We start from the raw sequence: 22486 nt of genomic DNA, 5'->3' as shown, positions 1-22486 counted from the left end.
TTGGATGGCATGGGCTCTGGTCTTTGGCTTGGCTAGGATGTCAGCATCAGGTCAAACCACAAAATCTCTTCTCCTAAATTGCAGAGGCTTTGTGAGAGAGGTCAGTCGAAGCTTTCTAAAATGGGACGAGGCTAGCACAGGGACCAGAAAATTCTGGTTTGTAGAGAATTCAAAAGGGAAATGTGTACAGTGACCAGTAGGTGTGGTAGCAGAACTCTTGTGTCCAGAGCCATATGAATTCTAGTCATAGGGATGGCAGCCTTTACTATGTAACTGCCGTGATCCCAGAGTCTCCCCTTCCCATTTCCTCAAACCTAACACCTACACTAGAATGTGGCACCTTGAACTTACATCTTCATCATATGTGTTTTCTTCCTCACAACTACATGAGAATAGTAGGAAAGATACTCTCCTCTATTGACAGATGAACTGTGCAAACCTCAGTTTCTTCAAGGTGATCTATGCAAAGGTCAGATAACCAGTGCAGTGATGGAACCAGAACTAGAACCAGAACTTTAGCCTCTGGTTCTCTTTCCATCTGACCCAAACAACTCCTCTGGCCTGAGCTTCCACATTGCCTTCCGCCCATATAGACCCTCACTCTTGTCTTTTACTTCAGGGACTTCTCTGCTATTCAAAAGTATTTGGCAGACATGTATCTTGGTTAGTGGAAATTCTGATAATAGTTCAGTGAGGGTTTCTGGGCCATTGCTAAGTCAATGTCTTAGACTATGACAATGCAGAGGGCCGAGTTCCTTTATTTTGAGAGAATTCCTAAGAGAGAAGAGGACAGTCGTGAAGCTATCTCCCAGTGCCGTGGCCATCATGACTAGCATTTATTTGTTTTATCTCTTTCAGCTCACGTATCACATCCACGGCTACAGATTTCACTAGTTCCATTTCACAGATAAGGAGATGTTAAATAGCTGGTCCAAGGTGATATAGGTGACTTGTATCTTAGATGGCACTCACACTCAGGCTTTCTAACTTCAGATCCAATGCCTTTTTTTTTCTCCCTTTGCACATATTTCCCTGGAAGTTTCCCTGGAGCAATATATTCACCCTGGAAACTCTGAGCTCACTCTCACACATCCATAACTCACCGAGCCACATGATAATTCTTCTCCTCCTCCTCCTCCCCACCCTCTTCAGTGCTGCTGCTCCGCTCTTTACAGAAGAGGTCGCTTTTTCCTCTCTCTTCCTTCCACAAGCCCATCTTGTATAAGTCTTTCTGCAGAAGTTTGCTACGATGGAGGCGAATCCCAGGAGAAGGTGGAAACCCTCACGGAATGCATGTTATTGGCTACTTCTCTTGATTGCCAGGGCCCTTCTGTGCAGATGGTGCAAAGAATTGTATGAACTCTGGCCAAGCCCCAAGCCTTAGTTGCCCTCCATTTGTGGTCCTAAATAATTTTGCATACTTGGATTGAGAAACGGATGGATATTTACCATCGTTGTAGAAGATTGTGTGCAAGATTACATCATAGTCAAAGGAACCAGATGAGAAGAGTCAAAGGAGGAACGCCTGGGTGCCTCAGTCAGTTAAGCGTCTACCTTCAACTCAGTTCATGATCTCTGGGTCCTGGGATCAAGCCCCAAGGCAGGCTCCCTGCTCAGCGGGGAGTCTCCTTCTCCCTCTCATTCTTCCTCTCTGCTTTTCCTCTCTCACTCTCTTTCTCAAATAAATAAAGCTCTCTCTCTCAAATTAATAAAAAAAATTTTTTTAAATATCATGTCTAGAGAGGAGTCAAAGGAAAGATGAACAGAGGGCAGAGATGTTATGGGTCAGAGCAAAGCTCTTTAGCTTTCAGGAAAGGTTCCCAGGCAGTTCACAGGCTGAGAGCTTATGGCTTCATCTCCCTCCCAAGCAAATAAAGTTGTTGATTCCATCTTGAGCAAATGCAAGGCATGACCCAGACTGGAACTATATGCTTCGAAGCTTAAACTTGGCATCTACTGCTGGGTCTTGCTTCTCTTTCCAGTCTGCAGTGTGAATGCCTCCAAATTATCACAACCCCTCTTCCTGCCTTCCTCCCCCAAGGAAAGGGATTCCCCAGCAAGTCAACAGACAATTATCTAAGTCAAAAAATTAACTTCGACTTGTTTAGGCTTTTCAGCTGAATAACAGCAATTATTCCCCTCCACTCAGATTTGCTTTGTTGCTGGGAAACCCACAAGGAGAAAGGGTGAGCAGCGCTCTCCATTGCTCATTAGTTAGTGCTGAAACAGAAGCTATAAGAGCCTTCCCTGGCAAGCTTCCCTTCTTACCCTTAGCTACCTCCCTTCTCTCTGACCACTAAACCTCATGAGAAAGACATGTTCTCACCCTTTTGTCGAAAGACATTCTTTCCTGTCTGCATGTTGCGATCTGCTACCGCAGATAATGGTGAGGGGCTTTGTAGCTAAAGCTAAAGCGTAGTGACCCCCCAGCCCCAAGAAGCTTCTTCCCCACTCCCACGTCCTGGCAGTGTTTGATGTCTGAGAGCTATGTAACTTGCCATGGCTTGAACCCCATGACCCACGTCCCTCTGAGTGAACCCTTGGTGCTTTCTTCTCCTCTCCCAGGACACACCCCACAGGCTTGGTCCCCACAAGTACGGATACATACAAGGTGGACCCACACTGTACAGAGGGTAGTCTCAGAGGCAGCTTTCTTGCCTGACTTAGCTCTCTGGCACCACCTTCTGCAGCGCTGAGGGTGTTCTCAGCATTTTCAGAATAAATTGTGGGTCTCCGAGCCTCTGAGGGAAGCTGAATTTCCTACCTCTATTCTTTCATCCTGAGGAAACTCTTCCTTACACATCTACCACTTCCCAGCTTCTCCAGTCACTAACAGGGCTTGTCAAGGACCACATCCGTTCTACACGCTACAAGCTGTACTCCTTCTAGAGCTTCCAGCCCAGAAGTCACTCTGTAAACACTCTGTCATAAGGGGAAGTGTTCTTACTCTTCATCCCAGGAGGCTCTGCCTCCTCTTCAGCCCCCTCATTGAAGGACGTCTTCCTCTATTAAAGCAACAGTGGAAATAGGGACGTTCCTTCCCTTGCCACAAACATAATCGAATCCCCTCACCTTCTGGGAAAGTGGCAGGCAACCCAGGCCTGTGGACAGCAGGCTGGATGAATGTACTGAATGGCTTTGCTAGGGAAGAACAATGATCCTAACGGCTAGTACGTGTGCAGAGTGCCACAAAACAGCTCCAGGGCTCCAGCCCCAGACAGACTTTCTGAAAACCTTCTTTGTCTAAGTTCAGAGGTCCAGGCTATAAACTCTGGTGAGAGAACCCCAGCCATGCTACTTAACACTCAATCACTGTGGCATCTCAGCGGCATGTCTCCGTTTCCAGACGGTGATGCTGGGCTCCGATGGGAGTCCAGGCTGTTGGTTTCAGGTTTCTCAGCTGTGTTATCTAAGGACCGGCTGCTTGGGATTTGATCAGGGCTGGTTTGGGAGAGAGGCAGACGCCGTCTTTTCCCCAGAACAGACTATCCTTTGAGCTCTGCCGCCACCCGGACTGGGGATGGAAGAAAGAAAACAAAAATCCTCACTGTATGTGGTTCTCCGGAATTTAACTTGGCTCTGGAGAGGGAAAATTGAAGAGCAACGCTGCTCATCCACTCTCAACGCCCTCTGCAGGCAGCAAACCTCGTGAACATTGAGGCTCATCAGGAGCAGGAAGCGGATAGGGTGAGGACAAGAAGGATTTCGGCCCCTCTTGGTGGCGGGGCGGAGGGGAGGCTCCTACCACCTTCCATGGTAAACGCTAAGGCGTTGAGTAGGGGAGTCTGATTTAATGTCAGTTTACAAGAACCAGCACTTTCATGAAGAAGGCACCGGAGGTGACGAGGAAGCCCCTGCCCCTCCCAAAGCCAAAGCCAAAGCAAGGCCAGGACGGGGGTGCCGGAAGGTGCCCACAGTCACAGAGAAAAGATCTGCACGTCACTTACCTTTGATGGCCCAAGACGCTGCGTCTCTGAAGGCAGCCCAAATATCTTTGATAGAGCACTCCCAGGAGAAGCAAGCTTGGCCAGTCTGCCATCATCAGGAGCCCCCTGACCACCGAGTCAGCCATGAAGAAATAGAAGACAACAGCACACTTGCGTTCATTGTGGATATCGCAGCCAACAAGTACAAGATCAAACATGCTGTGAAGGAGCTCTATGACATTGTCGTGGCCAAGGTCAACACCCTGATCAGACCCGATGGAGAGAAGAAGGCATATGTTCCATTCAGCTGGCTCCTGACTAGGATGCTTTGGATGTTGCCAACAAAATTGGGATCATCTAAACTGAGTCCAGCTGGCTAATTCTAAATATAAATCTTTTCACCATAAAAAAAAATAATAAAGTCAGTTTCCAAGAACCAATTGAAATAGAACATTCTCATTGGATGAAGCTATGAAGAGAGGAGATAAACCCCGTCTAGTGATTTGGGACAAGGACAGCGCAACGTCACATGATGTTTTTTCTTTTGTTCTCCTGGCCCTTCATATATTCATCAAATACCTGGTGTGTGTTTGGTGGTAGTGGAGGGTGGTCAGGGTGGGCGTTGGGTGGGCGTTGGGTATAAGGAACCACTCTTGGAGAAAGTGAAATGCTGAGGTCTGCCTAAACATTTTTATTCCCTAGAGTTCTAAAAAAAATTCTTCTGCCTTGACAAAGATTCTGCTCTTCAACTTGACATCTTATCCTCAAAAGAGGGCTGTCAGTGCAGGTCAGTGAGAGATATGCATGGGAAAACCTTGCATTCCACCATCCCAGATCTTTTTCAGGGACATTTCATGCTCTCAGTTTTTCTTTAGATTATTAGAAAGTGAACTTGGGAACTTTACATCAGTCTCTGAGGGGTGCCTGGGTGGCTCAGTGGGTTAAGCCTCTGTTCAGGTCATGATCTCACGGTCCTGGGATAGAGCCCCGCATCGGGCTCTCTGTTCAGCAGGGAGCCTGCTTCCTCCTCTCTCTATGCCTGCCTCTCTGCCCACTTGTGATCTCTGTCAAAAAAATAAATAAAATTTTTAAAAATAAATAAATAAATCAGTCTCTGATTTATTTTTCTCATCTGAGTTCAGTCACCCTTTGCTATACATTTTCCCAACCCAGTGCAACCTTGGCTTACAATGTGGAAAGTTTTGCTTTCAACTAAGTTTTCCCCTAAATTCTATACTGTTCACAGGGTGCCTGGCAGGGTTGGTGGGTAGGGCATGCAACTCTTGATCTCAGGGTTGTGAGTTCAAACCCCACATAGGGTGTAGAGAGTACTGTATAAAATAAATAATTTTTAAAAGTAATAAAAGTTTCTTTTAAAAATTCCATACTGCTCTCAAGGGAGATTACTCCTGCTTTTTGAGATCTCTAGGAAAAGAAATCCCATAACATTGTTGGCATGATAGAAAAGCACGAGATCACCTAGGGAGGATCATGTGGGTCACAGAGTTCTGGGGATACTGACATTGTTGGGATAAGCAGAAGAGAGTCAGACAAGGAGTGAGCAAACTCAACAGACAGAGGAGCTGGGACAGAGATTGACAAAGCAGGGAGAACAGGCGAGGACAGGGTGGCATCCTAAGATGCCAGTGTTCAGGAGGTGAAGCTGGGAGGCCAGGTATGACACACAAGGAGAAGGTGCAGGATGAATTCCAGAGGGTTATGGTCAGACTGAGTAGAGGTGAAATACAGAATCCCAAAGATGTTATAGAGGATTTGAGCAAAGAACATACAGAGAAAGAGAAATTTTATGAGGTCGTTTTTGGGGGAAAGGAATTCATTGCTTTGACACGAAGCAAGAAAGAGAACACAGCTTTTGGCACATAAAGAACATAGCTATTTTCTGCAGGAACTTATCAGGTGCTGGCCTGGCCTAGGGGGCTGAAATGGAGAATCACTCTAGCTTAAGTGAAAGAACTTCAGACAGACCAGTTTAATCTTTACTGATTATGGAGCTTGGGGCCCAATGAAATTTTATAGAAATCTGCCTGACAATACTATAATACTACATTACTCAGATTTTAGATTCCTCCATTTAAATTTCATTATCTCTTTCTAAATGTCAGGGCAAAGAACCGTCAACATAGCAATATCAAGATTGTACAAATTTAAAATTAGCACTGATAGGGTTAAATACCAAGATGCTTAGTGGGTAGGACAATCGTGAAGCAAAAACGGGCGGGGTGGGGGGGGCTCACAAAACCAACACAAGGCCCATCAGAAACCTTGTGGTCCTATTCAGAGTTTGCTGGGATGCAAAAACTGTAGTCTAGCCGTGTCAGAATGGAGTGCTGGGGGAAACTGGACATAAAAGGATGTCTCTGTATGATTTCTTACAACCACATGTGACTGCAATTATCTAAAAGATATTCTGGTATAGGGGCACCTGGGTGGCTCAGTGGGTTAAAGCTTCTGCCTTCGGCTCAGGTCATGATCCCAGGGTCCTGGGATCGAGCCCCACATCCAGCTCTCTGCTCCGCAGGGACCCTGCTTCCTCCTCTCTCTCTGCCTGCCTCTCTGCCTACTTGTGATCTCTGTCTAAAAACAAAAAAGGGCGTGGCTGGCTCAGTTTTCAAAAAGAAGCCACGCAGTCCAAGAAGCAAAGAGGAAGAGATACCAAACAGATCTGCAAACAAAAGCGGTGACGCTGCCATTTGACAGGCAAGTTCCCAGAAAGCTGCTATGGCAAGGGCAGTGGGTTTCACGGTAACAGTCTTACTCCATACACTTAGGTTCCACTTAAGGTGTGAATATTATCATCTGGTATCTCAGAAATAAATTATGTCATTTCCAAACTGAGAGCTACCCCAAACATGGTAACAGGGAAAGACTGTGATGTCACCTTAGACACGAAGTAATCAAGGAATCAAGGAAGTAAGTGCTCCAGAGGGCTTTGTTATGTTCACATTTGCTTTTTTGTAGGACTAACTGGGAACTAAGCTACTGGTCAGTCCAGGAGTGGACTACTTCACAGCTGAGACCCATAAAGCTATGTAGAGGTTTAAAAAAAGACCTTTTGGGGGCACCTGGGTGGCTCAGTGGGTTAAAGCCTCTGCCTTCAGCTCAGGTCATGATCCCAGGGTCCTGGAATGGAGTCCCGCATCAGGCTCTCTGCTCAGCAGGGAGCCTGCCTCTCTGCCTACTTGTGATCTCTCTCTCTGTCAAATAAATAAACTCTTAACCAAAAAAAAAAAGACCTTTTGGAGACTGGTTCATTTGGTAGAACATGTGACTTTTTTTTATTATATATATATTTTAAAGATTTTATTTACTTGATAGAGAGAGATCACAAGTAGGCAGAACAGCAGGCACAGAGAGAGGGGGAAGCAGGCTCCCTGCTGAGCAGAAAGCCTGATGTGGGGCTCAATCCCAAGACCCTGAGATCATGACTTAAGGCGAGAAGGGAGAGGCTTAACCCACTGAGCCACAGAGTCACCCCTCTTTTTTTTTTTTTTTAAAGATTTTATTGATTTATTTAAGAGAGAGGGAGAGTGAAAGCAGGGGGAGGGGCAGGGGTAGAGGTAGTGGCAGACTCCCCATGAAGCAGGGAGCCCATTTTGGGGTTTGATCCCAGGACCCTGGGATTATGACCTGAGCCAAAGGCAGCTGCCCAACCAACTGAGCCACCCAGGCACCCCAGAACATGTGACTCTTGATCTCAGGGTCATGAGTTCCAGCCCCACACTGGGCCTAGAAATTACTTTAAAAACAAACAAAATGTTTTGAAACATTTCCTTTGGGGCACCTGGGTGGCTCAGTGGGTTAAAGCCTCTGCCTTTGGCTCAGGTCACGATCCCGGGGTCCTGGGATGGAGCCCCACATAGGGCTCTCTGCTCCGCGGGGAGCCTGCTTCCTCCTCTCTCTCTGCCTGCCTCTCTGCCTACTTGTGATTTCTCTCTGTCAAATAAATAAAATATTTAAAAAAAAAAAAAAAGAAACATTTCCTTTGTGGTATCTCCCTTTACTTGGCAGCTAAACCCTCCAGCCCTTTCTCCTGCCCATCTGCCTGTTCTAGATCCATTTGGTTCTGTGCCCTTACCTACCTGGGAAGGTAGGAGGGCACTTGAAACAGATTATGACTTGCTGGAATGCTAGACAGGTTTTCACTGGCAGTCAATTCAACTCACTAAATTCTTCAAGACCTCCTAATGGCTCTATTGCTTGTCCCTCACCAGCACCCTCTCATCTTTCCAAACATTCCCTCTTCTCAAGCTCCCAATCACAACAGTGCCCCACTCCACTCTCAGTGGAAGGATTTGCTTTTATTTCCTCTGTGAAAAATGAGGCAATCAATCTTTTGGGATTATCTACTCATTTGCTCTTCCTGCTGCCCACCAGGATTGACTCTCAATCTCCTCCAGTACTTTACTTCACCGACATCCCTTCTCATTCATCTCTCTTCAAGTGATAGAACCAAAGACAGTGGCACTAAAACCTTATCTGTTTTTCCATCTATATCCTTTTTTAAGCAAATTGCTGTGCATCTGGGGCAAAATAATTGCAAATGTCTCTGGACAGCCTCTGGAAAGCCAGCAGATCCTATCTTAGTATATAGCATCATTCTAATTCACCCAGGACAAAGGAAAGAACTCAGCTTTTCACATTTGTGTTAAAGGAAAATGGTGACTGAACTGCCAGTAGGAGATGCTTTTTTTTCTTTTTTAAAGCCTATGATAACAGATTACAGTTTTTTTCACTAATAAATTATAAATTCAACCCCAAATTCCCAGAGGGATCAGTCTTGGGCTTTAAAGGGACATATATAACGATGGTTCTTCCTTTTGTTCTAACACTTAAGGAACTGACTTTTTATTAGTTACTGTTTTGATGTTAGGCATCAAACAAAAAGGTTATTAAATCATAAAATTTCAGAGTAAAACCTTAAAAATTGTACAAAACTACAGAGACCATGGAACAAGTAAGTAAACCGAGTCATTAACAAAGTTATAAATGTGGTTTTAACAAGAATTATAGAAACTAGAATCTTTTAAATTACATTTTTATTGAAAAATAGTTGATTTATACATTATTTTTTTAAAAGCATTTTATTGGTAAAATAATGATCTTTCATATAAGGATCACTAAAGTTTCACTCACTCTTACCAAAGTGGCACCTTTATTTTCCTAGATGAACATTTTGCTTAAAAATAGCGTCTCTAAAAGAAAAAAAGAAAAGACAAAGACTAGGGTCTCTAGTGCCCTCTGGTGAAACTTACTGAGACTGGGTATTCCAAAAAAGTAATTCGGCTCACAATGGAAGAGTTAAATAGCAGAATTACTATCTGTTTACATGTGACAAATTGTAATTTGCTGCCTTGGGCAACTTCAGAGGATGCCTTGATCTCAGGCAGAGTTTCGACTTCCTACACCCAGTTAGGCTCATAGCAAAAAATACTTCCTTCTGGAATTTTCATCATCACTGCCTTCTTAAAAAAACAAAAACTGTCATCATATTATAAATGGGAGAAATGATGTGGGAAAGTCTCTAAGTGATTCAGGTTATAATCCAGACCAAAAACACAAAAAAGGTTAATAGGACAGCAAAAATGATAGCTAAAGCTTAGCATGCAAGAAGGGCTCTTTTAGCTGTCCCCAATTCCTAGCCCCATCTTCTTAATAACGGATATCACGATTCTAGCCGGCTCTGTGTATAGTTTCTGGGAGAAAAGGACCTTTTCCTTAGATTTTAGGAAGCAGACCTACTCCAGATGAAGGCGATGGCTAAACATAAACATCAACAGAGTCTAAGTTCATTCTCCAGACCAAAGACTTTGGACTTAAGGTTCTTCAGTTCTCCTTGCAGCTTATGTGCCCGTCTATTGCTGTCACGCACCTCACACAGAATGGCAAGATCCTGGTTTGCCTGGGCATTCAGTGTTGCCTAGAGATTGGGGAAAAAAGAAGAAATGATTACGGCACATTCCAGGAGAAAGAAACCAGTCATAAAGACTAGGCTATGCTGACTCCTTTTTGGCAGACTTTTAGCACATAAGATAAATTCAATCCTTAGCTTGCTAATGACTAAAAGAAAGAAAATGTAGAGTAGAATTAAAGCAGAAAAGGCACGAGACTCTGCTTTTTCTATACGATAGTAAAGAAGCCATAAGATAGAGATCAACAAACAATAATGAGTAAAAACAGAGGCTAATATAAATGTTACTGGTAAATTTGCCAAAGAATGGGGAAAAAAGCTTCTCTTCTGTAACTAACCTCGTTTGGCACATAGCAATCATTTAGGATATGTGGATTACTGCTTAAATCTAAGGATTCTGAGGCAACCTGAACTCTAAATAAAGGTGTGTTTGAGGGGAAACACTACTTCATTCCTTACTCACTCGCTCTCTCTCCATTGGTAAAATAGACACAGTTCTTTTCATCTGCTTCTTGATCTGGGAAGGAGGAAGCTTTCTGCTAAGTTTAACTCAGATGGAAGTACAATGGTGCAGACTAGCAATGATTTCAGTCTACTGTGTCCTCCCTCTGCTGTGTACTTAAGCTGCTTTTAATGAGACTTAAAGGATGTCGATCTGCTAGGGTCTACCACCAGGGAAACAGCTCATCTTTCTTCTGAGGAGCCCTCACGACCATGCTTCCTGACCTGCACCCCTATACCCCCTCTCGGTAATTCAGAATCAGTGATTACCTTATAGAGGATTTGCTCCAAGTGTTTCAGCTTTTGCCGAAGAATCTTAATATCCGTCTTAAAGCCTTCTACTTCCAGGACGCGCCGATTCTCCAAGGCCTCATAGCGTCTTGTCATCACCTGTAAACGCTTCCCCATCTTGTTAGTGCGATCCTAAATATAGAGACATGGCAAGGCATTTGTGAAGAGAGGGACACATTCCCGGAGCATCTGCGCTTCCCACCCCATCAGAAATGGCAGAGAATTTGTACCTTGAAGATCTCTCTCCTCACTCCCTCTTCCTCACGAATTCGGGCAAGTTCTTCTTCTAGGGAAATGCACTGCTCTTGATACATGTTGGACAATTTTTTCTCTTGAACTAACTTATCCTTTAGGGACTGCAGGTCAGAGGGAAAATAAAATTACAATTTTGGTAATTCAAATAGTCTTAGGCAACAAAAGAAAGGAAAGAAATGATTTCCATTAAGTCTAAAACGAGCTAAGGAACAAGATGGCAAGGAACGGGGGTGCCTGGGTGGCTCAGTGGGTTAAAGCCTCTGCCTTTGGCTCAGGTCATGATCCCAGGGTCCTGGGATTGAGCCCCACATCGGGCTCTCTGCTCTGCAGGGAGCCTGCTTCCTCCTCTCTCTCGCTCTGTCTCCCTCTCTGCCTACTTGTGATCTCTGTCTGTCAAATAAATAAATAAAATCTTTAAAAAAAAAAAAAAAAGATGGCAAAGAACGTTGGAGAACATCTGAAAGCCTCCTATTTCTAGATGATTCTCTTAACCTTTTCCTGAAGTGTCCACAGTAGAAATTCTTTAAAGTAAAACAAGTATTTTTGGCTCTGAGAAGGGTCAGATAATGGAGTTTAGAACTATATCAAGTAGGACATGACAACATATGTTTTGACACAAATTTGCTCTTCTTTAAAAAGAAACAAGAACACATAATATACATGTTCCATTAAGCAGAGGGAATGATGGATAAAAACCTTAATCAGCTCATGTTTCTTCCTTACACACAATCCTTCAAAGACATACAACACTAAATATTCTTAGCAGGCATGTAAAGGCCCTGGAAGGCCCTCCACGACTGTCTGCTACCCACCCTCCAACCTCTCTGCTTACCACTTCCTTCTTGCTTATCCCTCCATGACCACAATGATATTCCCTCTCTTCCCTGAACATACTTTAGACTTGCTCTTCCCTCTGCCTGGAATGTTCTTCCCCTAGGTCTGTATGACAAGCTCAGTACCATTTTATAGGTCTCAGCAACAATATCAGACTTCACAGAGGGTCCTTGTGCTTTCCTATAAAAGCAGACTTTCAGCAACTATACAAAATCTTCATATAATCTTTTCAATTCCTTAACACCATTTTTTAAAATAAGCTATCATTTTCTCTGTTTTGTTTCTGTACCCTCTCACCCATGAAAGTTTTTATTTATTCATTTGTTTCTGTACCCTCTCACCCGTGAAAGTTTTTATTTATTCATTCATTCATTTATTTAAATAGTCTCTACACCCTATGTGGGGCTTGAACTCAAAGATCAAGAGGTGCATGCTCTTACCACTGAGCCAGCCAGTCCCGTCTTCCCTCCCCACCCCCCACCCATTAAAATGTAAATACCGCAAGGCAGACCTGGTCTAATTTATCTACTACTGTAGAGCCTAGCCCACAGTAGGAGTGCAATAAATATTTGTTGAATGAATAAATGAATCAATCAATAGTTCACTTTTCTAAATCTCTCAACACTATAATGATAAGCTATTCTTTGAAACCAAGTTCTTGCGGCTGCTGCTACAACAGCTTTCTGGACTGAATGGATCTTATATTTCAATTCTCAGGTTCTTTGGAATTCTCTGAGTTCTTTCAACTTTTCCAGAAAAATTAACAATTTCTGTAGGACATAAGAAAACTACCTTAATATATTCATTTTGGTTATGATGAGTCTCATGAATGACTGGCCAAACTTTTCCAATTTTTTCTTCTTTCTTTTTACACTGCATGCTGTATTGCTTAATCTTCGACATCAAATGATCCTTTTCAAGCATCCACGACTTCTCTTTATTTTGGCTTTCAAATCTGAGTTGCAAAAAGTCTTTCGTGCTCTCATAGAGAAGTTCTTGGGTGTGATGGAGACTATGACGGAAAGTACAAATGTGGACACCATGTTTAGTGGTATATATGGTACATAGTTACTCAAACAAAGGGAAGATATGGGTTCTTTAAAAATTGTGCAATATAGGGAACCTGGGTAGCTCAGTGGGTTAAGCCTCTGCCTTCAGCTCAGGTCATGATCTCAGGGTCCTGGGATCGAGTCCCACATAGGGCTCTCTGCTCAGCGGGGAGCCTGCTTCCCTCTCTCTCTGCCTGCCTCTTTGCCTAGTTGTGATCTCCCTCTCTCTCTGTCAAATAAATAAATATTTAAAAAAAATTGTGCAATACATAAATTCTGTAAAATATCACTAGCAGTATTTAAAAGACACAATCTAATCACTGGTAAACTTACATGTTTTACTGGACAAAGTGTAATGTACCTATCCATGCACACTAGTTCACAGACTTGTCTTTTTTTTTTTTTTTTTTTTAAGATTTATTTACTGGGTACCTGGGTGGTTCAGTTGGTTAAGCCTCGGCCTTCGGCTCAGGTTATGATCCCAGGGGCCTGGGATTGAGTCCAGTACTGGGCTCCCTGTTCGGCAGAGTTTGCTTCTCCCTGTCCCTCCCACCCCGCTCATGATCTCTCTCTCTTAAATAAAAACATTATTTTTTAAAAAGATCTATTTATTGGGGCACCGTGGAGCTCAGTGGGTTAAGTCTCTGCCTTCAGCTCAGGTCATGATCCCAGGGTCCTGGGATCGAGCCCCACATCAGGCTCTCTGCTTGGCAGGGAGCCTGCTTCCCTTCCTCTCTCTGTGTCTGCCTCTCTGCTTACTTGTGATCTCTGTCTGTCAAATAAATAAATAAAATATTAAAATAAAATAAAATAAATTTATTTGAGAGAGAGAGAGAGAAAGAGCATGTGTGCATGCATTGGGTGGGAGGAGGGGCAGAGGGAGAGAGAGAATCTCCAGCAGACTCTCTGCCGAACAATGCAGGGCTTCATCTCACTGCCCTGAGACCATGACCTGAGCTAAAATCAGGTTAAGTTGCTTAACTGACTGTGTCACCCATGTGCCCAACGTAGACTGGTAGACTGGTCTTTATATTTTCCCAATGCTAATTCTAGTTTATATCATTAAAGATTTACAGAAATATCTACAGAGAGCCTGCACAAGTATGGAATATATTCCCTGACTGAGGGTGAACATAAGTTCTAAAATGTCAAAAATAGTTTCGGTTTTGTTATGCTGTACTCCACATGCAAACTGCCTGGTATCAAAACTTGTCCTTTCCTCAACATCAGTTTCCTCCATGGAGAGATCATGACAACTTTAGCCCATTTAGTTTCTCCATTCTCTGACTGTATCAGTTTAAATTTCTACCCCTGTGTTATAATTTGACACTTGCTCATAGACTGTGTCATGTTTTATTTATTTTATTTTATATTTAAGATTTTATTTATTTATTTGAGAGACTGAGTGAGAGAGAGAAAGCACAAACAGGAGGGGAAAGGGAGAAGCAGATCCCCACTGAGCAGGGAGCCTGACTCGGGGCCCAATCCCAGGACCGAAGACCATAACCTGAGCCAAAGGCAGATGCCTAACTGATTGAGCCACACAGGTGCCCTTGTCATGTTTTAACTGTCAACAGGCATAATTTCTTCTCTTTTTTTTTTTTTTTAAAGATTTTGTTTTTAAGTAATCTCTACACCCAACGTGGGTCTCAAACTTATAACCCCAAGACAAAAGTTGCATGCTTTCCCAACTGAGCCAGCCAGGCACCCCAAGATGCATATTTTTTCTAACCTGAATGAAATCATTTCCCTTATTTATCATTTACTTTTGCCTTGCTATCACCATATTGTCAAGAACAGTACCAAATACTAAACATACACAGAGTACTAAACAAATTCCTGCTGACTACTGAGATTTAGGAATAGGCAAATGATGTTTCTATCTTCAAAAAAGGATATCCCTAAGAAGTTAGCAACTCATCAGTTCAACATCAATACTTTCTGGAAAAATACTGTATCAAATGATCAAACTGCTTGCAAAGAATATTAAATACCATGAGGCAATCACTGTAATTTTCCACTGGCCAAATAATGTCAGAGAAACTTAGTTCTTTTCATGAGTAATAGGATACACAGATAAGGGGAACATGAGAGCATAATGCAGGCACAAAGCAGGGTAACTGTCACCAGACGAATGTATACATATACTCAGATATATATGTATGTGTATAAAGAGAGACTGATTCAGTTACCACAAGATCTCTCGTGCTTTCAATGAGTTATTTTATTCTATTTTACATTATGTTCTCGATTACAAACTGAGCAAGAAATAGTCTTGTTAATGTATAAATGGTATGAAAATGAGACCCAAAGGACAATCATTAAAGGCCTTGGATTTCATGCCATTCAATATCCTTGGGATGATCTATCTAATGTAAGGGACTGATTATATGCTCAGACGGGCAGATAATGCTAAACTAGGATGGTTATTAATCTGCTAGAAGACAGATATAAAATTACAAATTACTGTGACAATTTAAAAACACTGCTTCCTTAAAAACAATTAAAATCCAATGAAAAGTGAACATGCTATGTATAAGCACAAAATACCAAACATGAAAATGAAGATGGAGATGTGCTAGCCACATGAAAACATATTATACTGTGTTAAAAGAAACAGAGTCTGTGAGGCGCCTGAGTGACTCAGTGGGTTAAGCCTCTGCCTTCAGCTCAGGTCACGATCTCAGGGTCCTGGGATCGAGCCCCGAATCTGACTCTCAGCGGGGAGCCTGCTCTCTGCCTGCCTCTCTGCCTACTTGTGATCTCTGTTTGTCAAATAAATGAGTAACATCTTAAAAACAAAAGCAAAAACAAAACAAAAAACAAAAAACCCGAGTCTGTAAGAGGCAGAAAGCATTTTCTAGCCTGTATTGGTCAGAGATCTTAATTTAAGAATCATATCCAATTTTAATCAACACACTTTTTTTTTTTTTAATAGACTCCACGCTGGGCACGGAGGCCAAGGCAGGACTTGAATTCATAACCTTGAGATCAAAACCGGAGCTCAGATCAAGAGTCAGATGCTTAACTGAGGCCACAGCACGGCCCTGGGGAACAGACATAACTCCAATAGGTGGCGATTAGTGCCACGAGAGGGAGGCAAGTCATCAGAGGAATGCGGAGGAGGAAAAATTAAATTCTGCCGGGGGAAGTGTTCAGAGAAGAGATGACCATGCACAGCAGAGTGCCTGCCACACAGCAAGGATCCCATAAGCAACAGACATCAGTGGTCAGACAGAAGGACAGGTTAAAACACAGCAGTAGAGGAAGAGCTGAGACTGAAAAGGTTAATTTGGTGTCAGATGACAAAGATTCTAATAATTCATGCTGAGGCAGCAGGACTTTATCATGAGATAAACGGGGAGCTATCGTATGTTTCTGAGCAGTTGGTAACTCCTAATGGAGCAGCTGGTAACTTCTAACTCATAACAGTGAGGAAGACTGTAGAAGGCGGTGGGATCAGTGATAGGAAGAACAGTTAGATTACTGCAGGAATGTAAACAACAATAGAGCTGGGGGACCCCTGACTGGCTCAGGAGGGGAGAACATGACTCTTGGGTCTCAGAGTCACAAATTCGAGTGCTATGCTGGGGTTAGAGATACTTAGAAAATATATAGAATCTTAAAAAAAAGAATAGGTTGAACCAACGTGAGAAGAATGAGAGGGAGAGAACGGCCTGGAGAGGCTTCCCAGGCTCATCATACTCATTAGGGCTCGGAATTCAGGAATAAGAGAGTGGGGAGTTCAAGATAACTCTAAGGTCTAGAAGCTTGGGAAACAGGATGGATATCTTTAAAGAATGTAATAGTAGGTTTGAGATGGGACAACAAGATGTTTCTTGGGAAAGAAAAAGTCTGTTTTAGTCGCGGTAAATTGGAGGCATTCGAACATTACGGAAGAGATCTGTACAGCACAGTCTGGCCACTGGAACCGTTAAAAAAACTGAGGAGGGTCAGACAGGTAGAAGAATCAAGTGAGGTGCTACAGAAAGCAAAGAGAATTAATCTCAAAGAAAGGGAGCTCAGAGGTACTGAATATGCGGAATGATACTAGTGACAAGAGGCACTGTAAAGAGATTATGAAGTCAGTGATGACCTTAGAAAGGGCATGCTTGGTAAAAGATTGCAGATGAAACCCAACTGCAGAAAGGTGAGGAAAGGCAGGCAGGCAGGTGAGGAATTAAAGCAGAGAGGACAGAGAGTTTGTGGTTTTTGTACAGGTATGTAGTCATTTTCCCCACATTCGTGAAGGGACAAACAAAAGAAAAGGTCCCTACCGTACTGGGCTGCACTGGATAACCTGTCGGTGGATAAGAGAACATTTCTTCACCACTAAGGTCAAGCTAAAAGTCAAGTGGGTTAAACAGAGCATGGGGGGATACTTGGCAGCTATTCAAGAAAAGAATCAACAGCACTCCCAGAGAAGCCCGGACACCCACCTACATAGAAGCAGGGGTGTCTGACGAAGACGAATTTTCCAGATCCCTTTCAATTGCACAGTGCTATGCTGCTTAAGGACAGAACTGTTAACTTCCAAGCCACTCAGAAAAATTTACAGATCTGTCAGGTGCAGCTTTCTTGAACACTCACTTTTTGGTAAGCTCTTTGATTTTGTCCTGATTTCTCTGGTGATGTACTTGTATTTCCTCAATGCGAATCCGTCTGTCCTCCATGAGCCCTTCAACTTGCTCTCTAGAAAGCTTGGTCTGCTCTTCCAGCTGAGCCTGCAGTGATTCCACCTGGACAGGCCAAAAGGGGTGAGGTATCCACTCCTGTCTCACTTCCACTTATTTCTTACCTCGAAAAGCGAGTCTTTCTCCAAAAAACTTTAGAAAACAAAACAAAAAATCCACAAACAAAAGCACGGCAGCAAAACAAATAGAAGAAAAGTCTTAAGTGTACTCCTTTTTATTTACTATCTTATACATGGGGTTAGGCTACACAAGAGCAAGCTCTGTTCACAGCACACAGGATCTGCATCACACACAAAAAGCTAGAAAATCCAGTTTCCTCTACCCTAACATTTTCAGCTTTTCACTATCTCCCTTTTGGGATTCTTAGGACTATCTCCCTTCTAAAACTCCCTAGTTGCATAGAAATAAAATGACTCTTTTCTTCATCTTTTAATTTAAAAAGTGGAGAAAAATCAGTATCATATTATTTCTTTCTCTGATTCTGGTTGTCATGACTCCCAGTGGAGATACTGGCCAAAGGCAGAAACTGTCATTTAAAGCAACAGACCCTAGTAAGGACAGAAACTTGAGTGCACCTAGGAAAAAAAACCATGGTTGCAAGTGTTACACAATTACCAGTTGGTAAAAGGATGATTGGTGACTTTAGAACACATGCACTAAATACATGAATATACCCCTACTGGTCAATCTATCAGCAGAGACAATTGTAACTCTCTGAGTATCCCTTAGGCCACAAAGGGAATTCTTACTATATGATAGTTTTGTTGGGTAGAGCTAAGAACAGCACTTCTAGAACGGCTGAATAGAGAATAATGGTTTTAAAACATAAACTCTCAGAAATCAGGAACAACCTAAATTTTCTTAATCACTTGATGCCTAGATATATGTGTGCAAGGCCATAAAAAAATGACATCTTGCCATTTTTAACAACATGGATGGAACTAGAGGGTATTATGCTAAGCGAAATAAGTCAGTCAGAGAAAGACAATTATCATATGATCTCAGTGATATGAGGAATTTGAGAGGCAGGCAGAGGATCATAGGGGAAGAAAGGAAAAAATGAAACAAGACGAAACCAGAGAGGGAGACAAACCATAAGAGACTCTTAATCTTAGGAAACTGAGGGTTGCTGGAGGGGAGAGGTGGGGGTTGGGGTAATAGGGTGATGGACATTGGGGAGGGTGTGTGTTGTAATGAGCACTGAGTATTATATAAGACCAATGAATGACAGACCTGAACAAATCATATATTATATGTTAATAAAAAATACACACACACAAAAGGAAAAAAAGAAAAAATAATATGTGTGCAAGGAGGTACTTATATGATAACAAAGATATGTTATACAAAGCTAAACTTGTGGACAGAAAACTGTCCTGCTTTACCTGTAGGATAAGTGTTTGTATGTCTCTCTGATATTGCTCAGAACTTTCTTCCTTCTCTCTCATTGCTGGTTTTTTTTTGTTTACTTTAGAATCTAAAATAGAAAACAAAAATTAATCAAGACCTTTACTTAGTTTTTCTTTTGGCTCTTCGAGCATTAGCAGACTTACGCAGAAGAGCCTGATTTCATTTACCTAGAAGAGAAGGAAAGGAAGAAAGGAAAGCATACAATGACTATAGCAATATTTTTCAAATGGGAATCTCTCTAAAGGAACTCTGCTAGGATGTCTCCTGAATAATAATATTCATCTTTCTAAAGAATATACTAAATTTTCCTTTGAAGTTTTATCCGTTTTCTTCATAAAATCATATTTAATCAGAAAAGATAAGGAATAAGGAAAAGTAAGTCTAAATATTTGGTTATGATGGATCACCCAATTTTCAAAAGAGAAGATTATTTTAAAAATAAGAAACACTAAAATTACACTGAACAAAATTCCTAGGATGATTCAAGAAGCTCACACTAAGAGAACAGATCTTAAAAGTTCTCATCACGGGGCGCCTGAGTGGCTCAGTGGGTTAAAGCCTCTGCCTTCAGCTCAGGTCATGATTCCAGGGTCCTGGGATCGAGCCCCGAATTGGACTCTCTCCTTAGCAGGGAGCCTGCCTCCTCTCTCTCTCTGCCTGCCTCTCTGCCTACTTGTGATCTCTGTTAAATAAATAAATAAAATATTAAAAAAAAAAGTCCTCATAACAAGAAAAACAAATCTGTGACCACTGTGGTGATGAATGTTACCTAGATTTATTGTGGTGATCATTTCATAATATATGCAAATATTGAATCCTTACATTATATACTTAAATGTAATGTTATATGTCAATTACATCTCAATTTTCTAAAAAAAAAAGGTAAAGAAAGAAATAAAATTGGGATTTCCATTAAAAAAAAGGGGTAGGGGGAGACTGAAGCTTAGAAGCTAATTAACATTCTGTGATCCCAGAAGTTATCCAAATCTGTTTTTATCACCTATAAGCATGTTTATTATGTATTCTTTATTCTCCTTTATTAAAACATCATGGGAAGGTTAAAGGAAAAAAAGCTCATTGAGATCTTAAACCAGCAGAGACATCATTATGAACATTCATTCTTACTACATAGTAGAAACAAAATCTAATTATTTGACTGTGTTTTTGAATTCTGCATAAATGAGAATTTAGAGCAATACGGCTGGTACCTGTTCTGAAAGCTGAGGAAGATTCATTCTGTTCACATATGCCTACAGCCTGGATAGTCTTGGAGTGAATGCTGACCTGAAGAAGCAAAAAACCCCAAAAAGTATAGAATTAGCTTTCCTATAAATGTTGTATTTCTTTTTAGCTTTACTTCTATAGATCAAAACACTACTCACAAATACAATTGGTCGGAATTACCATAATCATATAAGGATGTCATGCTTGAGGGACACCAAAGTGGACAAAACTCAGAGCTAGTGAAATAAGCTAAAAAATTAAATTTCAGAGTTATTTAATACTATCTGCTAAAAGAAAGGGGTGGGGCATCTTTGGCAAGGGCCTTTAGGAAAATAACAGGAACACAAAAGCATGCATGTGTAGATATGCACGAAGATGCTCGCTGAGGCAGTTTATAGAAGAATAAAAATTTTAAAAAAACTATATATACACATAAATATTTCTATATGAATGGGAAAAGAGCTTTATCTCTGGGGATAAAAGAGACTGCCACTTTTATATGATAGATTTCTGATGTTTTTCATAAAGACCATGTAGTACTTTATCATCAGCATAAACTAAGATAAAAAAGAAATCTGAGTATTAGGAATTTGCTCCTACACTAAGTCAGCTCCTGCTTTCCTCTCTAACCTCACCCAAAACATCCACTCCTCTGTGCTTTAAGGTTTCCCAACAGTGAAATGATGCCACTTCCCAAGATTTTTTGGGGGGAAAAAAGTAAATGAAAGCACAAAGCTCTTTGTATTTATAGAAAATGCTTTGAAGAATTAGGGACTAAGACAGCTAATTCTCCTTCTATCTTCTTTAGCAAGTACCAAAATTGCTCTTATTATAGACCCCAGCCTATTTTTTTATAAAAAGTAATGCTTACCATGCCATACCAAAGATTACTTACTTTGTTTGGAGGCTCCTTATAAAAATAGGTCACTTCTCCAGTGTCTGTGCCCACAAGAGCCAAGAGATTCTGAATCTTTTTCTTGTCTTCTATCTCCCTGCAATTCTCAAAGAGAGTAACCACACATTGTGTTCAGAGGAAATAAAATTTTCTGTTTAAAGGATCTCCTTTCTGATTTATTTTTAAGACAATGGCAACATCAAATTAAAATTGAATAAGATTTATTGAGACCTTGGCTCTAATTTTTAAAACATCAGAGATTTATATCCAGAAATTGAGAGAGGGGACCATAAAAAAATTTCGTAGTTGGTTCTAGAAGAGAGTTATAGTGGATGCTGGGGTACCCTGCTCAGATTCCCCTCTTCAGCACTAATGGGTTCATTCCTCCAATGGCCAGCAATGTTGCAAATTGTGGCTCCCAGCTGAATCTCTCTCCAGAACTGTCCTCAGTCAAGAGGGACTGCCTTAACTAAGTGTATACCCAATGGACAGACTGGACCAGGGCCTGGCTAATGAGAGGACAGAGAAGTCCAGTTCCCTGGCCTTAATTCAGAATACTTCTGACGGGCCATCCCAGCCTCAGTGAACCCTGTAGCACTGGCTGAGGTCTTCTGTAATTAATTAAATAATTCTACTGCTGCCCAGTCAGACTTTATTCCTTCATAGGTGGTTATCCCTGAAGGGACTCTCCAAATAATCTCCTGCAAGCAAATATCCATTACAGAGTCTGTTTTCTGGGGAACCCAACCTAAGATAGTTATATCAGAAATGGACCAAGGAAGCAAACTCTAAAACAAGATTTCAGAGTCTGTGATATGGAGATGGTTTATAGAACACAGTGTTCTTGCGGTGCCTGGCTGGCTCAGTCAGCTGGGCATCTGACTCTTGATTTGGGCTCAGGTCATGATTTCAGGGCCATGGGATCCAGCCCTGTGTTGGGCTCTGTGCTCAGCACAAAGTCTGCTGGAGATTCTCTCTCTCTCCCTCTCCATTGGCCTCACCTCCCCTTGTGCTCCTTTTCTCTCTCTAAATAAATAAAATCTTTAATAACAAACAAACACACTGTTCTTAGGGGCAAAACAGATGGGTGGTTAACAGGGTACAGCTTAAAAAATTAAAATAGATCAAAGATGGGCTCCTGGGTAGCTCAGTTGGTTAAGCGTCCAACTTTTGATCTCAGCTCAGGTCTTGATCTCAGGGTTGTGAGTTCAAGCTCCACACTGGGCTTCACATCGGATATGGAGCCTACTTAAAAGAAATAAATGAATAAATAAAATAAAATAAATCAAAGATGAAGGGAGGCTAAGGGCAGCACCCTACACAAAAGCACAATTTCTGATCCATTTTCCACACCTTAGCCAGCATAAAGATTATTACTTGACAAAGAAGCTGGGTCCCCAGGAGGTAAGACTTAGTGACACCACAGCAAGTACATGATAATGAGTCCCCTAGTCTTTCCCCAAAAGACCCATGGCCAT

General features: G+C 41.9%; 2 protein-coding genes across 4 annotated transcripts in view; one reads left to right on the top strand and one right to left on the bottom strand.

Annotated features, from left to right (window-relative positions):
- The first annotated feature begins 3793 nt into the window (after positions 1-3793).
- Positions 3794-6911, top strand: LOC123946473 (60S ribosomal protein L23a-like). Its single transcript, XM_046011848.1, has 2 exons — positions 3794-4216; positions 6906-6911. Exons 1-2 carry the CDS (start codon positions 3794-3796, stop codon positions 6909-6911), a joined length of 429 nt encoding a protein of 142 aa, XP_045867804.1.
- Positions 6912-8965: 2054 nt separating this feature from the next.
- Positions 8966-22486, bottom strand: part of CCDC77 (coiled-coil domain containing 77) — a 28043-nt gene continuing 14522 nt past the window's right edge. For all 3 annotated transcript variants that reach the window (XM_046014064.1, XM_046014065.1, XM_046014063.1), the window contains 8 exons: positions 21009-21105; positions 20098-20173; positions 18865-18956; positions 17376-17524; positions 12529-12748; positions 10878-11003; positions 10627-10779; positions 8966-9864 (listed from right to left, as the gene is read on the bottom strand). In XM_046014064.1, coding sequence (XP_045870020.1) covers positions 9718-9864; positions 10627-10779; positions 10878-11003; positions 12529-12748; positions 17376-17524; positions 18865-18956; positions 20098-20173; positions 21009-21105 — 1060 coding nt within the window. In that variant the 3' untranslated portion in view covers positions 8966-9717. The remainder of the gene's footprint in view (positions 9865-10626; positions 10780-10877; positions 11004-12528; positions 12749-17375; positions 17525-18864; positions 18957-20097; positions 20174-21008; positions 21106-22486) is intronic.

This window comes from Meles meles, chromosome 7 (genome assembly GCF_922984935.1).
Source record: "Meles meles chromosome 7, mMelMel3.1 paternal haplotype, whole genome shotgun sequence".
NCBI lineage: Eukaryota > Metazoa > Chordata > Mammalia > Carnivora > Mustelidae > Meles > Meles meles.
This window is presented reverse-complemented; position numbering and strand designations above follow the sequence as displayed.

Bases quoted from the DNA above. Each gene is read 5' to 3' on its own strand.
- LOC123946473 (XM_046011848.1), top strand. From the start codon at position 3,794: ATGTCAGTTTACAAGAACCAGCACTTTCATGAAGAAGGCACCGGAGGT.